The sequence below is a fragment of the Cucumis sativus genome, chromosome 7, assembly GCF_000004075.3.
Source record: "Cucumis sativus cultivar 9930 chromosome 7, Cucumber_9930_V3, whole genome shotgun sequence".
Classification (NCBI taxonomy): domain Eukaryota; kingdom Viridiplantae; phylum Streptophyta; class Magnoliopsida; order Cucurbitales; family Cucurbitaceae; genus Cucumis; species Cucumis sativus.
Window position 1 is genome coordinate 1,682,066 of NC_026661.2, and position 14,787 is coordinate 1,696,852.

The following is a 14,787-nucleotide window of genomic DNA, read 5'->3' on the forward strand; positions in this document are numbered from 1 at the left end:
AGTTATGCCAATTAAAGCTAAGTTCAATTCGATGATTATTTGACGTGGAAAGAAGAGATCCAACCTCTTAAAGGTTATGTCAGTCAAAGCTATGTTCACTTTGTTATTCAAACCTTATAAACTAACTTTGGCTCTATTATATCAAAATTTGGTACGTTTCTTCTTTATAATACAATCATGGCACGGATAAATAAACTAAAAGATTTTTCAAATAATTGATTCTTGTATGTCATAGGTTTACACATTAAAATGATATTAATGCTATTGTGATTCTATATATATATATATATTTGAGTGTTTATATTTTAAGTAAACACATGGAGTGAAGGATTTGAACTCAGAATATTTTGTCTTCGAAAACATATTTGAAAGTTAATTTATGTTCTTCCGTTTTCTAAGCTCACGTTGACTTTGAGATTATATTTTATTTTGGCCAACTAAATTACCTAAATGTTTTCGATCTATGTCCAAAGTTAATAAATAGAAAACGAAAGAACATAAATTAACTTTCAAATACGTTAAAATAATGATTTATGGGTTATTTGCAAAACTTAACCAAACGGAAAGTTTTAAATTCATGAGAACCGAATCAAAGAGGATACCAACAGGACCTAATCCATAAACACCATATTTTTTTACTCAATTCAACACAACTAAATTACTTGCCAAAGTAAGCCCTATGTATTGTAATCTATTATGAATATGAACAAAATGTGATCTTTTGTTAGGTGAGATTTTTTAAAATAAAATTATTAGACAAAATATTTACATCCCACGTCAAATCTTTATCTATTGTAAAAGCCCAAAACAAATGGTCAAAAATACAAAAAAAAAAAAAAAAAAAAAAGACCATGAAAACCTAAATCACCAAAATTAATTATCCTGTTTTCTTTTTTTCTTTCCATACCCGACACACAAAATCATGGGACTAATTTCAGTGTTTTTCGACAGGGATGAAAGACAAAAAGTTATAGAGATTGACTTTTCAAGCTAATCCCAGTGGATTGGGATGGAAGGCAATAAGTTAAGAAGTCCAGAACTTGAGTCATCTTCAGACCGAGTTTGGTCGAGATTAAAAACATGAAGTTTTTTTTTTCTATCGATCATAATAGGGGTGTTAAAAAAATGGTTGAAAACTGAACTGCAATTGAAATTGAACCAAAATCGAATGCATGCAGTTCAGTTTAATTTCGTTTAAATCGAAACTGCTTCTTATGCGGTTCAGTTCAGTTTAAAAAATTAAACCGATTCTAAAACTGAACTTGAACTACTTTATTTTTTTTATATATATATATATAGGTTGAAGCTTTCGTCCCCATGGCAGAACAATTTTTTATGCACTTTGATTTTGATTCCAATATTTATGCATATAAGGAGTTCGATTTCGATTTTATTTATGCATAAACAATTTGGTTTGACACATGCCCGATGCAGTTTAAGGTGATATTTTTTTGCATTTTGCAATTCGATGGAGTTTCAACTTTAAACCGAACCGTGAACACTCCTAGGTGATCAATATTGTTCCTATCCGCGATAGACATTGATAGAAACTTGTATCAATGTGTATTTCAGTGTATATATAGTCTATATATAATTCTATAGAATTTAATATGAAAAAATATACATAGAGTTTCAATATAATAACTTTGATAAATATTGAGATAACTGAAGTTTTGACGTGAAAAGATATTATCACTAGGATCATCAAGTAAGGACAATCACATAAGAAAATAAACAAAGAAGGTTATAAGAAAAATAAAAGAAGAAGGTGATAAAGTCGCCAAAAAAATAAACGAGGAAAACGATTCCTAGAGCGAATATTTGAGTGTGCTAAGGAGTATTTTTGAAGAATATAAAAGTAATATATCCCCTCCATTTTTTTTAAATATTCGAGATTTCCCCTTTGCCGCCTTTTCATTTTCTTTATTCTCTTATTATTCTACAATTTTTCTTTTATATTTTCTTGAAATCATGATCATTGATTTCAATCGATCATAAATCTTCTTTATTATTTAATTTTTTAAGATCGTATATCAAATATCACACAAATCGTTGAAATATTGAAACACGATCTTTTAGATTTGAGTACACGCTTGTGTAATACTGGTACGCCAAGTATCATTGAAGACTTTTTTTTGTATTTTTCGTAGTGAGTTGGACTTTTTCCCTTTTTGAAATTATTCTAGCGTAAATATTTTGCAGTTTGTTATAAAAAAACCTTCTATTTTCTACTATTTTAGTAAATTCCCCATTTTGTTATATAGAAATATTTTAAGTGATATTATTGTAACTTAAAATATTTTCCGTAATAATTAATAATGATAAGCCTTCAGCACCGTTTCCCGCCCAGAGAACGTTCCAACTCTAAGGACCCATCCACTAATAATCTTTTCTTTTCTTTTCTTTTCTTTTTCCTTTTTATTATGTATTTGTTTTTTAAGAAACATCCACTACCCTTTTTCCTCATCAAAAGATGAGCCCTAAAACCAAAAAACATCTTCTTTTAGAACTCCATTTGGGTCCAAAATCCAACAATCAAAAACCAAAATACCCCACTTTCTGTGTTCTGCCTTCTTGATACCATTATTTAGTGCTTCCATCCTTCCTTCTCTTTCTATTCTTTTATTTCAAGGCATCTCTTTAAAGTTAAATTTAATATACAAAGAGAAAGAGAAAACACACATACCTGTTTCTTATGGGTGGATTTCCTCTCTGCATCTGCCGCCATTGACATCAAGCCTCAAGCTCTTCCCACATTGATAATGGCTAAAACGGAACCCTCCAAATTTGCTTCTTTCAGTCCCCCCAATTATCGGCAAAATAAGAAGACTAGTCTTTTGCATCGTTAAAAGCGCCACCAATGTGAACAAAGGGCTATAAAAATTAGAGGTTTGTCAAAGTTTATTCTCTTTTTTGTTTTTTAGAATAGTGTTCCAGCAATCAAAGAGGCTTGCGCTCTTCCTTGCTATCATTTCAGCGAGAAATTAGGAGAATACTGAAAAAGAAGGCAGAGGGGTGCTTTTCTTAAAGGGGAAAAAAAAAATCAAATTTCTAAAGGAAATATACCTCATTTTGAGTTCATTCATACACAGCACAGGCTTCTTCGAGGCCTTGTATTCTTCTGAAATGGCTGGTTTCGTAGCTATGATAGTCTACTATTTGGTCCTTCTTCAAACATTTAATATCTTTGCGGCTAAGGATGAAGAATGGATATCTGCTACTGCAACATACTCCAAAGAAACAGATGGGTCAATTGTTACGGGTACTGTTTTCCTTTTGTTCGTGAAATTACATTCATGTTTAAACATGGTGCTTTTCTGGGTTTGAAGAAGCTTATTTTTGTAGTTGTTATTTGAGTATACAAGAGTTGCCGTACTACTCGCTGGCCGTGAGACTTTTGTTTAAGGAATCTCTCCCCACCTTCAAAAGTTGGAAACTGGAAAATGGGTCGGCTTAGGGCATGTTAAGGAGTGTCTGGAAATTGTTAAAAACGTTTATTTTCATGCTCAAAATCACTGTGAATATGCTTTTGATAATTCAAATTGTGAATAAAAGTGTAAAATTGAACGTTAATTGATTTTGAATGATTAAGGGTATTTTTTACTTTGTCATTCTCAAAATCACTTGAAAACTTTCACAACATCACTTTGAAACATGCACACAACATGTTTGTAATACTGTAACTAGAAGGGAGGGAAATTAGTATTTGAAGTGCTTTTTCTGTATCACTAATGTTGCAGAAGGTGCTTGTGGTTACGGAGACCTACATAAGATAAGTTATGGAAAATACAGCGCTGGACTGAGTAGCATGTTGTTTAATAGAGGAAGTACCTGTGGAGCTTGCTATGAGCTTAGATGTGTTGATCACATCTTGTGGTGCTTGCAAGGAAGCCCGACTGTCATTCTAACAGCCACCGACTTCTGTCCTCCTAATTACGGCTTGTCTTCCGATTATGGCGGGTGGTGTAATTTTCCCAAGGAGCACTTTGAGATGTCAGAGGCAGCATTTGCTGAAATAGCAGAGAAGAAAGCAGATATTGTGCCAGTTCAATATAGGAGGTAAAAATCAAACTAAATGCATATAGATCCAAACAAATTGTCATCCTAAGCTAAGTGGACAAAGCTTGTTTAATATTTGTGTAGGGTGAGGTGTGACAGAAGTGGTGGAATGAGATTCACAGTTAGTGGGAATTATCGATTCTTTCAAGTTCTGATTACAAATGTTGGAATGGATGGTGAATTAGTGGCAGTGAAAGTAAAAGGATCAAGAACAGGATGGATACCATTGGCAAGGAACTGGGGACAGAACTGGCAAAGCAATGTCAATCTTCACGGACAACCTCTCTCTTTTGAAGTTACCTCCAGCAGTGGAAGAGCACTTACTTCCTACAGCGTTGCACCTGGAAACTGGCAGTATGGGCAGACATTTGAAGGGAAACAATTTTGAAACCTTTATGCAACTAAGGAATCAGAATCAAAATCTTAGGCCCATAGAATATAACTAGGAACTTGAACATAAGTATACTGGCATGTTAAATCTCATGATGGGTAAAAACACACATCAGAATCAGGCACAAAATTAGCAGTCTCGGAATAGAGCCCACATAATTTTCATCTTTAATATATATGTTTTTACAGAAGCTATGTAGCAATCCCTAACTGGGTTCGTTCCTCATATGTTATACATATAATTTGTTTCGAGGAAAAAGAAATCATGTACCATTCACTTTGGATTAAAGACTTCTAGTCTAGCATTTCCCCTTTTATTTGTCTCATGCTCACCATATAGGAGCTGGAGTATGTTGCAACTTGCAAGATGATCAGCTTTTCTCTGCACAGACTAGTGAATCAGTGACACTGCCAAGCAGGGCATTGGAATTTCTGGATCCCAACAGCTTAAGAAACTGAGCAAAAGAATGAGGAGAGTAAACTGAGACAATTCGTCCAACATTCATGAGATCACTAGTATTAATTTTTCCATGACTCAAAAAGCTATCACATAGATTCTCTGCAAGCATCGGTTGACTTAAGCCAGCGTACAGTTAAAGCTCATATCTAGGGGAAGTTTCTGAGTCTTTTCAGGTTTCTTCAAAGGAAACGCTAATGAACTCCATCTTTCTCGCCAGAACTTCATCTGTATATGCCTTCCATTCCATGATTTGACTCCTGATTCTGCAGCTCATTGTATAGATGTGGCTGTAGCTCCCTCTTCTTCTTCCTCCAAAAACTCGAGTGATTCACCATAAAGCCTTTGTGCATCCTGTTTCACAGTTCTTAAATCAACTGCCTCTCCCTTTGATTCCAATCCTTTTATGACAATCCTGAAAGAAGCCTTATCTGGTTCACAACCTACATCCTTCATCAAATAATACGACTCCATCGCCAGTTCACCTAAATTATGACTAACCAATGCCTTCAAAAGAGCGTTAAACCCGTCAATTTCAGGTGCTAAATCAGCCTCTGCTTTCATGTACGAAAGAATAATTTGTACTCGTTCGAACAATCCATTGCTAGCCAATACTGTAATAATATCAGCATACAGCGAGACCTGAGGCTTGTACCAGTGTTCTTTTCTAACATCTTCGAAAACCTAACACTCGTGAAACGAAAGTACAGTAATACAGACTATCAGCGAGACGTATTGAAGGAGCCACAATCAGCAAACATAAATATCTAACCATTGCTGTGGATAGCTCTAAAAATGGATACCGATCATGCAATATTGAATAATTTCGATAACTAATCAATCAACGATGCAGATAAACATAAGAGTTGAGTGCAGAGGAATCACCTTAAGAGCCAAAGAACACTCGTTCTGGCGGAGGAGCTCGCGAAGAACAGCCAACATATCAAACTTCAATAAGCGCCTAATTTTGGAATCATACACTCGGTCCAACTGTTGTAAATCTTTCTTCGTTCGCTTCAACGATTGCACGGCTTGAATTGCTTCGATGCTGAGGTTCCTCCCCTTCTGCAGTGGCTTCCGGTTTTCACTTCCGCCTCTCATTGTCACTCTCGGATATCCCTCCGCCCTACCTAGTTGCAGGCAGCATGCTGTCCCGACAGAGCTTGGAAACTTGAGTAGCGGACTGAAAATCGTCGGCGACGAAGGAGTTGCTAAGAAACTCATCGTTCGTTATCTGTCTCCCTCTCCGGCGAAAGTCCCTCCCGCCCCTATTCTTCATCCACGATTTTTCTGTCTATCCTAATCGGATATTAATAATGTTAAGTAATCAACCCTTTACAAATTAACTAACAAAAAAAAAAAAAAAAAGGGAAACGGTAAAAAATATACCAAATATTTACATTATTTACATTTATTCAAAAATGGAGGTTAATGAATTGTGGGTTTTTACATCTGAAGTTGAATAATTTGTCAATTTTTTTTATTTTAAACAAAACTTTTATGAAATAAAATAAACAAATAATACATTTAGATTTTAAAATATTATTTATAAATACTAAAATATTATGATTTAGTGACCGTTGGAGAGGGAAGTATATGGGTTTCTCTCTTAATTACAAGGATGAAATGTAGCATATCTATTCTCTAACAATGGTTATTGGAACAATGAGCTTATTCATGTAACACTCATTAATGATGATGTTCAAACTATTCTTTGGATTCAATGATCATACGTGTGTTGTGATGATCAGAATGTGGGTTTCTCCCAAAACCCTGAACCCTATATTGAATTAAACTTCTTTGTTTTGTGGAAATCCTTTTGAAAGACTAAAGCTCATCTTAAGACGAATATTTGTTGTTAACTAATTATACAAAAGATCTTTCCTACAAAGTTTAATATTGCATAAATGGGGTCCATTGTGATAGTTTGGTATATATATTGCAGGAATCAAGTGAAAATTGCAAAACGTACATAATGTGGGAGTGTTTTATTACTAGAGAGGTTTGATCGAGATTTATCTCAACTATTGTTGAAGTACTATAGAATCATAAGCCTCAATGGAACTATCAAGATTTTGACATTTAATTTTTTTATCACGTGACTATTGTGGACCTGAATAAGGTCATAATGATAGCATGACATACTTGTTACTTGGAAAGTTAGGAACATGATGATGTTTTAGAGGCAATATGATGATAGAGAGACAATTCACGATTCCATAGCCAAATACATATTTCAAGCTCATCATGAAAGTGGTATATCTAGTGGTGAAGACAAATGGGTGCTTTCTCCCAACACTTTCCCGTTGTTGAAAAGTTAACCGTCTCCTTTCGTTTCTTTTTGGAAGTTGTATATAGATGCTGCTTGAAATTAAAAATCCAATTATGGTGGGTACTTCGTGACAATTTGGGACGTGCTCGCATAGTTGGTCTTAAGTTTGTCCCTTGCCATTAAGCTCCTAGAAGCTATGACGACTTGTTTTGGGCTTGAGAGCATATCTCCACTACAAATCTTAGATATCTTGGTTGAGTCGGATTGTTTGGATGTGATTAAACTATTGAGTGTTGGTGCTATTGATATTTCTAAAGCCTCAAAGATCATGTCATGCATTGAAAGTTGCCACTTATAAACATATTTGTCATAGTCAGAATACTCTCCTCACAATATTGCACACAAGCTCCATAGTTTTGCATTTCTACAAGTCTCCATTATTCTTACCCTAAATAGTTTTCATCGCTTGTGTCTAGTGATGCTTATCTGTTTATTGTGGGACCTTTGCCTTCTTGCATATATATCATAACAAAAATTAGAATTTGAACTTTGGTTTCTATCTATTTAATTTATTCGTTTTAAATTTGGTAACAATTCATCAAAACATTTAAGTAAATGAAGAAAACAAATCATTTTTAAAATTTTTTGAGTTTGCTAAAAATTGAAGTATAGGAAGAAGATAGATTTTGTTATTCCTAAGAAAATAAACTTAACTTTTACAAAAATTGCTACCAAATTAGTGAAAAAATGTATTTTTGATAAAAGAAAATAAGGTTTTGAACTAAGAAATAAATATAAAAAAAGTTGATTACAATATGATAATTTTGGTGTGCGCAGATGCGTAGCCCATATAGCGAAATCGTGTACGGTAAGAAATGACAAACTCAGCTGCTTAGCTTTAGCAATCGTTGTTGAACTTCGTTATCCTTAAATCACTCGCCGGAAAACGATCATCTCCGTCGGACCTCCGAAGCTCTCCGGACGGCGGCGGTGGATGGCAACTATAGCAGGGACACCTTGGGTGAGGATTAAGGCCTTCCCTATCCTGAATCCTCCAATTCTACATCGCTCAAACTTTTATTTTGGAGTGAGATGCATCCCAAAATTTCGAAGGAGTTTCTCGGTTTCGGCTTCTGTAGATAAGGTTGATGGAGGAGATGTTCGAGTCCGTTTTGCTCCTTCGCCTACTGGAAATCTTCATGTTGGTGGAGCAAGAACTGCCCTCTTCAATTACTTGTTTGCTAGGTTGGTTTTATTCACTCTTCCGTTTATGAACTCATTGTTAAATTAGGCTTTTCAATTATCTTTGTGCCCGGATTTGGTTACTGGTACCTATACTATTCAGCGGAAGTTTGGTTTTACTTGTTTGTCATTGTTTTACTTTGTACTTATGAACTCGATGTCTTAGGGCCAATGGTGGGAAGTTTGTTCTGAGAATTGAAGATACTGACTTGGAGAGGTCCACTCGACAATCTGAAGAGGCTGTGTTGAGAGATCTTTCATGGCTTGGTCTCGATTGGGATGAAGGTGCTTATGTTCTTTCAGTTACAAGTCCTGTGCTCTTTTTGGATCATTTGCTTCGTCTCAATTTCAATGTCTGCGTTTCATCGTTTTTTTCTTAATGTATCGGGATTGACTCATGTGGCTCAGTATCATAATGGTCTAGTTAATATGCTATTTTTAGAGCATTCCTGAATGGGTAGTTATACTCTTGATTGTCGTATTCTTTGAAGTAGTATCAATGAAGCTTGTTACTTCATTGTCATTATTTTTTAGGAGTTTGTTAGTGATGTGACCGTATGCAGGTCCAAATGTTGGTGGAGAATACGGTCCTTACCGCCAATCAGAAAGAAATGCTCTATACAAACAGTACGCGGAGAAGCTTTTAGAATCTGGTCAAGTATATCGCTGCTTTTGTTCAAATGAGGTAATCAGATCTATCATAAATGTGATGTTTTATGCTTTTCGTGTTTTTCATTATTCCTTTTCAAACAATAGTTAATTTCAAATTTAAATCTTGAATTTCTAATAACTTCAGCATCGCATGGTGTCCTAATGATTTTTAATGTCATTTTCTTCAGGAACTAGAAAAAATGAAGGAGGTTGCAAAGCTGAAGCAACTGCCTCCTGTATACATGGGAAAGTGGGCCAGTGCTACTAATGAAGAAGTACGGGAAGAATTAGAAAAGGGTACCCCTTACACGTTCCGATTTCGCGTGCCTCAAGAAGGGAGTTTGAAAATCAATGATCTCATTCGAGGGGAAGTAAGTTCTCCTGTCTTGCATCATCCTGCCTATAGTTTGTCTAGTCTAGATTGCATGTTCTCTGTAACTGGTCCTCCCTTCTCCCTTTCATGGGTTGGGGTGTCATCTCTTGTCTTGCAAATTGAGCCTGCACCGTTTCTCTGGGGTTCTTTTCTTTGACATGCATATGACATGGGGCAGAGGATTTGAGGAGCTACAATCACTGTAAAATAATAATAATTACTCACCTAAACCTCATTAGTCAAACTTATTTTGTATCTTCTTGTTAACTTTGTTTGCTAGTGTTCTGAAGGTTAGTTGGAACTTGGATACACTTGGAGATTTTGTAATTATGAGGAGCAATGGGCAACCTGTCTATAATTTTTGTGTCACTGTTGATGATGCTACCATGGCCATCTCACATGTCATAAGGTAATAACAGCATCATCCTTAAACATATGGACTTACTGTTCCATTTATTATTCTCTATTTGATTATTTCATTCCACTTGTTGAATTTCCTTTAGGTTGTAACTTGTTAGCTGATTTTCTCAGTATTTTTTTTTTCAGAGCGGAGGAACATTTACCGAACACTCTTAGGCAGGCGCTGATATATAAGGTAATCTTATACCCCCTTTTCCATTCAAGTATTTGATCTCAGATGCTAACCAAAGGAATTTGATTTTTCTTGTTAATAAATCCTCCTATTACAGGCTCTTGGTTTCCCAATGCCTTACTTTGCGCATGTTTCCTTAATTCTTGCACCTGATCGTAGTAAACTATCGAAACGACATGGTGCGACATCAGTTGGTCAGGTAATCGTTCGGCTGCATATGTCTTATTCCATGGGCAAAAGCTTGTATATTCTGAGATATATGATGTCTGTTAGTATATATTCCCATATTTTCTAACAATTCTTATTTAATTAGAGTATGCATTTTTAACTAGAAATAAATTCGCCTGATCTCTGATAACTCCTCTATAGTTCAGGGAAATGGGATATCTACCCGAGGCTATGGTTAACTACTTGGCTTTATTAGGTTGGGGCGATGGTACTGAGAATGAGTTTTTTACCCTCGAACAACTTGGTTGGTGATTCTCTCTGTGGTTCTAATGTTCTATTATTACATCTTTTTTCTCCCTTTCCAATCTTTATTTCTACTATTTCTAAAATTTGTTTCTGCATTACTGTCTGACTATCTACTCGGACTGACAGTGGAAAAGTTTTCAATTAGCCGTGTAAACAAAAGTGGTGCTGTTTTTGATTCTACTAAGTTGAGGTAAGAATGATTTAATTGTAAATTGGTACAATTCTTCTTGCTCTTAGAAGCATACCCCTGCAGTTTAAAGTTTAACTATTTAACAATTTAACTAGAATTTTGATTTTTTTGTCATGATGCATTTGTAGTTGTACCTAGCTACTATATTTTTATTTGAATGACGATTGTAATTGATTTCATAACTAATGGAAGCTTCCATTCTCATCTGTGAAAACTAGGTGGATGAATGGTCAGCATTTGAGAGCCCTTCCATCTGAAGAATTGACCAAGCTTATTGGTGAGCGCTGGAAGAGCACGGGTATCCTGACAGAATCAGAAGGACCATTTATTGAGGTAAGAGCCTATTCTGTAGGAATTACAATTCGGATAGGGAACTGAAAACATCATTAGCATAAAAGAATGATCATAAAAAGAGCAAGTAATATGTGCACTATAGAGTACGGATGAATGGAGCTTACAGAAATTAACACAGAAACGGGATAAGTTTAGGAATTGAAGGTCTAGGTTTCGTTTAGGAAAGAGTGAGTATTCCTGCTGGAAGCAATTTATCTTCCTCAATTTAACTTCCAACCTCAGACTTGCTTCTAGAAGTCCCAAGCTTTAGTTACACCTAAAGTTCCCACAATCACAACCTTAACAACAATGGCTTAAAGGACATCCTCCTCTCTTTAGAGTTTGGCTATATAGAAGTGCACCATTACTACGGTGTGGCTAACACCCCTGCATCATGGAAGGTCCTTGTATTAATTCCAATAATTAGAGGCATAATTGTAATGATAAAACATGGACCAGAAGAGTCTTTGACAGTATGCTTGCATAACTCATTGCAAAAAACTTGATTTTCTTGGAAGTTTTCTGCTTCAAGTGGCTGAACTGAAAACAATGGGTAGGAGGGGAGGAGTTTTGGTCAGAGATTAGAAGCTAGATTTACCCAAGACATGACCCTCAGAATGCTCAAAAGATCAGAGCCTTTTAGCTGTTGATTAAGAAGGCCTAGTTGCAGATGCAGCTTGACAAGGAGAACTATTAAGTCATCTGCCTCATGATCTGATAAGACTTTGCAAAAATTGAAATTCCATGCCTTACATGAATTCACAGAAAAATTGGAGAGGCACCTAAGTTCCTAATACACACATTCAGGACTACTTGGAGACTTTCTTGCTAACACGAGTATAGCTTTGCAGTGAAGATATTCACTCCTCTTAGGTTGGAGATTCAATTCCTTGCTCCACACTTATTGTACTGAAAAAAGAAAGCAAAGTACATTCTCCCAACCATTAAAACTACATAGGATTCGTGCTTCAGTATGGTCGAGCATTTGCGCCTTTGCTGGTTGCTTTATTCTGTTATATTTTTCCTTGGCAATTATGCTTCGTTAATTTGAATTTCAACCTTTCTTTTTTTTCTTCTTTAATGATGTGTGTTACAATCATGAAATTATTGCACGAGGAGTGATTTAGTTTTATATATAGGAATCAGTTCAGCTGCTCAAAGATGCAATTGACTTGGTAACTGATGCCGACAAAGCACTGTCAAACCTTCTGTCCTATCCTCTACACACTACTCTGACAAGGTACATTGAATTTAGTGCATATTGTCGTTAGTATCGTGATATTCTTTTGCAGAATAAACTACAAAGTCGGTGAATTTATGATATTAGTCAATCTCCTTCAATCCCCTGAATCTTAAGATATTTGAAGTAATGTTGTCCTTCATTGTGGCACTCCTTTTATAATATGTATTTTTTCGGTCTTATTGATTTTATCTGATGTAGTCTTTTAGGTTAGGTTGAGTTGGAATTTGAGATGTTGAGGGGTTAGAGATGGTTGCGACCAATTGGAGAAGTCTTCTGTAACCCCTTTGGTTTGGTCATCTTGCGCTTCTTTTATAAAGTTCATACGAAAAGGATATTTGTTTCTCATAAAAAAATAAAAAGAAAAAAAAGGTTGTGAAATTGAAATGGAGGGACAAGGGAAGGAAGGGATGAAGGCAAGTGGTAGAAAATCGTCTGAAAATTACCTCAATACTGAAATTCCAATTATTAACACAACTGGAATCAGCTTGTAGAAATCATACGAAACTGAAAATTTTGTTTCACCTTACAACCTGGTGGTCAGTATGAAAATAGTTTCACAACCCTGCATTTGGTAGTTCGTAGAATACTTAGATGAAAGAATAGTAGATTCAATTACAATACCGTATCTGAAATAAACAATTAATGGAGTTAGGCTTGTTGTTGCTAGATGCCAGCTTACTTTTTGACTTGAATCAGGTTTTTGTTATCAGCAACCAAGATTTTGTACCTTGTACGAGAAGCTTCTCGACAGTTTATTTGCTTAAAAAATCAGATACTACTTTGCCACATACTCAGTCTTTCATTAAGTCAAGGGTGCTCAGTTTATTAAAGTCGTCTGCATTTGGTAGTTCGTAAAATACTTAGATGAAAGTGTAGTAGTTTCAATTACAATACAAGATCTGAAATAAATAATAATGGTATTAGGCTTGCTTGTTGCTATATGCCAGCTTGCTCTTTGACTTGAATTAAGTTTTTGGTATTAGCAACCAAGATTTTATACCTTGTACAGGAAGCTTCTTGACAATTTATTTGCTTCAAAAATCAGATACTACTTTGCCACATACTCAGTCTTTCATTAAGTCAAGGGTGTTCAGTTTATTAGAGTTGTTTGCTGAAGTATATACCATGATTTTTCAATCTCTTTAGATAATAAATGGTTGGATGCCTGCAGTTCCGAAGCTAAGCCTCTTGTCGAGGATAAGCTTTCTGAATTTTCAGCGAGCCTCATAACTGCATACGATAGTGGGGAAATCCTTAATGCACTTGAAGAGGGCCCTTCTGGCTGGCAGAAATGGGTGAAAAGTTTTGGAAAATCATTGAAGCGAAAGGTATGCTTCAATTCATTGGCATTTCATAATTTGTGTTCGCACTTCCTTGTGTATTTTCTTCATGTGATTCACTACTTACTAGGAAAATCATAATCACCTCTTCCTAATTTGACCACCAATGGAAGTCTTGTCTTTTTTGCTATGATGTGAAATATTTGGCTGGAGAGGAACGGTATAATTTTTCGTGGGTGGGGAGAGGTCTGGGGATGATATTTGGGATTTGATTAGATTTAATTCTTCTTTATGGGCATCTAGTTACAAAGGGACTGTTTGGGGACAATGAGTTGAATTCTGAAATTCGAAATCAATATGTTGGAGTTAGGAAGACTGTTTAAGGTGCAAAATTGTTTAGTCCAGAGTTAGAAAACATTAGAGAGAGGGAGTAAGAAAGAGGGATAGATGAAGTTTTTCAATAAATGTGCAAACATCAATATTAAATAACGTTGAAGTTGGTGAAGTTGAGCTATTTAACATCACCTCAGGAAGTCGAATGGTGTTTTGTAATTATCAGCTTAGTATTATTCTTTTGTAATTATTAGCTTAGTTTATGTTTTTTTGTTTTTGTTTATGTGTGTGTATTTTTCATCTTACTTGATGAAAACTGAGTTTCTTATCTAAAGAACTTGACCACCAATAATAGGGAAAATCACTTTTCATGCCACTCCGGTTGTTGCTCACGGGGAAAATTCATGGCCCTGATATGGGGGCTAGCATCGTCTTACTTCATAAAGCAAGATCGTCCGGTGTCGTTGCTCCTCAAGCTGGGTTTGTGCCACTGAATGACAGGTTTGAAATTCTTAGACAAATTGACTGGGATGCAGTGACCAAGGATAGCCCTCTAGTAGAGTCACCTGCACCTGCGGCTGTTCCCAACTGAGGTTTTTTCTTCTTTTTCCTTTCCATTTTTGATCGGCTTTTTCATTGAAATATGTCATCATAAATTAATCTTCAGCCTGAATAATTTCTAACTTTTTGTTGTTGTAATTATAAGAAATAACTAACAAATGAGATGTTCTCTATATTTAATATGGTAGCATCCAATTTTCGGTTGAGTTTGCGCACATGCCGATTAGTGATTCTTATGCCTACAATAGCTTAGATAATGTATTTTGAGTTTGAAAAGAGTATGGATTTTATTCTTTCAGTCATTCAAATAGATATTTACAAGTTCCTTTTTTAATCA

At 35.4% G+C, this 14,787-nt stretch overlaps 3 protein-coding genes across 6 annotated transcripts; 2 read left to right on the forward strand and 1 right to left on the reverse strand.

Annotated features, from left to right (window-relative positions):
• Positions 1 to 1,551: 1,551 nt before the first annotated feature.
• On the reverse strand, positions 1,552 to 6,208 carry LOC101215459 (protein THYLAKOID ASSEMBLY 8-like, chloroplastic). Of its 4 annotated transcripts, none has more exons than XR_969980.2 (6): positions 5,792 to 6,208; positions 4,783 to 5,590; positions 4,284 to 4,407; positions 3,832 to 4,010; positions 3,067 to 3,220; positions 1,567 to 2,874 (listed from the first exon to the last, which is right to left on the reverse strand). XR_969980.2 is itself a non-coding variant. In XM_031888911.1 (2 exons), exons 1-2 carry the CDS (start codon positions 6,128 to 6,130, stop codon positions 5,180 to 5,182), a joined length of 750 nt encoding a protein of 249 aa, XP_031744771.1. In that variant the 5' UTR covers positions 6,131 to 6,208; the 3' UTR covers positions 4,580 to 5,179. The 4 variants fall into 4 exon arrangements, 1 of the variants encoding a protein (XP_031744771.1); XR_004218292.1 differs by having other exon boundaries at positions 4,721 to 5,590; XR_969981.2 differs by lacking the exon at positions 4,783 to 5,590 and having other exon boundaries at positions 1,552 to 2,874; positions 5,792 to 5,902.
• LOC101213241 (expansin-A16) lies at positions 3,101 to 4,726 on the forward strand. Its single transcript, XM_004153710.3, has 3 exons — positions 3,101 to 3,262; positions 3,741 to 4,059; positions 4,144 to 4,726. The coding sequence occupies exons 1-3, from the start codon at positions 3,127 to 3,129 to the stop codon at positions 4,445 to 4,447; spliced, it is 759 nt and encodes a 252-aa protein (XP_004153758.1). The 5' UTR covers positions 3,101 to 3,126; the 3' UTR covers positions 4,448 to 4,726.
• Positions 6,209 to 7,986: 1,778 nt separating the features above from the next.
• Positions 7,987 to 14,665, forward strand: LOC101212759 (glutamate--tRNA ligase, chloroplastic/mitochondrial). Its single transcript, XM_004153708.3, has 13 exons — positions 7,987 to 8,423; positions 8,587 to 8,705; positions 8,984 to 9,105; positions 9,260 to 9,442; positions 9,735 to 9,853; positions 9,991 to 10,039; positions 10,134 to 10,235; positions 10,406 to 10,508; positions 10,637 to 10,700; positions 10,919 to 11,033; positions 12,173 to 12,273; positions 13,448 to 13,604; positions 14,245 to 14,665. The coding sequence occupies exons 1-13, from the start codon at positions 8,173 to 8,175 to the stop codon at positions 14,479 to 14,481; spliced, it is 1,722 nt and encodes a 573-aa protein (XP_004153756.1). The 5' UTR covers positions 7,987 to 8,172; the 3' UTR covers positions 14,482 to 14,665.
• Positions 14,666 to 14,787: the final 122 nt, after the last annotated feature.